The 919-nt window shown below is 40.8% G+C and overlaps 1 protein-coding gene across 1 annotated transcript; it reads left to right on the forward strand.

Annotated features, from left to right (window-relative positions):
• Positions 1-6: 6 nt before the first annotated feature.
• Positions 7-883, forward strand: LOC121940339 (major histocompatibility complex class I-related gene protein-like; the record flags this gene model as incomplete). The annotated part of the gene is made up of 2 exons (XM_042483129.1): positions 7-205; positions 546-883. Coding segments are annotated over 2 exons (537 nt in total), but the record flags the coding sequence as incomplete, so codon positions are not given.
• Between the last annotated feature and the right edge of the window lie 36 nt (positions 884-919).

Genomic DNA, 919 nt, shown 5'->3' on the forward strand with positions numbered 1-919 from the left:
TATGGTTATAATGGAGAGAACTTCCTCACATTTGACGGGGAGACAAAGTCATGGATCGCTGAGAAACCGCAGGCTGAAATCATTAAACAAGAGTGGAATGAAAATACAATTTATATGGAGTCTTGGATAAGATACCTCAACACAGAATGTGTTGCTTGGCTGAAGACGTCTTTGAACTATGGAAAGAATCTTCTGCAAAGAAAAGGTAGAGTCCCATAATCGGATGCTTTCTGAATGACGATGAAGTGAAGTGTCTTATGTCTTATGTTTTTAACTTTAATTAGATCATTCTTTGATCATTAATCACATGTTGCAAAGGGTTTGAGCTGTGCCTTCAAGATTTCTTCATATCCTGGTTTACTGTTATATGGTAATAGCACCCAAACCCAAGGGATATGACAAATTTGACAGCCTGTTTCTAGTTCGTCTCAACATGATGTAAATTTAATTTAATTTTATTTTTTAACATAACATCCCAACTATAACTTCTCCCTTCACCATTAGGTGACTTAATAATTCTAAAACTGTATTTTGTAACTCTTCAGACCTCCCCTCAGTGTCTCTCCTCCAGAAGTCTCCCTCCTCTCCCGTCAGCTGCCACGCTACAGGTTTCTTCCCCAACAGAGCCGTGATGTTCTGGAGGAAAGACGGAGAGGAGATTCATGAGGACGTGGACCTCGGAGAGATCCTCCCCAACCACGATGGATCCTTCCAGATGAGCATTGACCTGAACGTTTCATCAGTCACACCTGAAGACTGGAGGAGGTACGACTGTGTGTTTCATCTCTCTGGTGTGAAAGATGACATCGTCACCAAACTGGACAAAGCTTTGATCAGGACCAACTGGGGTAAGACTGACATCAGAAGTGACATTCGTATATGAGAAAGATGCATTTAGTTTAATAGTCCTTTAGTTTTA

The sequence above is a fragment of the Plectropomus leopardus genome, unplaced genomic scaffold (genome assembly GCF_008729295.1).
Source record: "Plectropomus leopardus isolate mb unplaced genomic scaffold, YSFRI_Pleo_2.0 unplaced_scaffold83992, whole genome shotgun sequence".
Lineage (NCBI taxonomy): Eukaryota > Metazoa > Chordata > Actinopteri > Perciformes > Serranidae > Plectropomus > Plectropomus leopardus.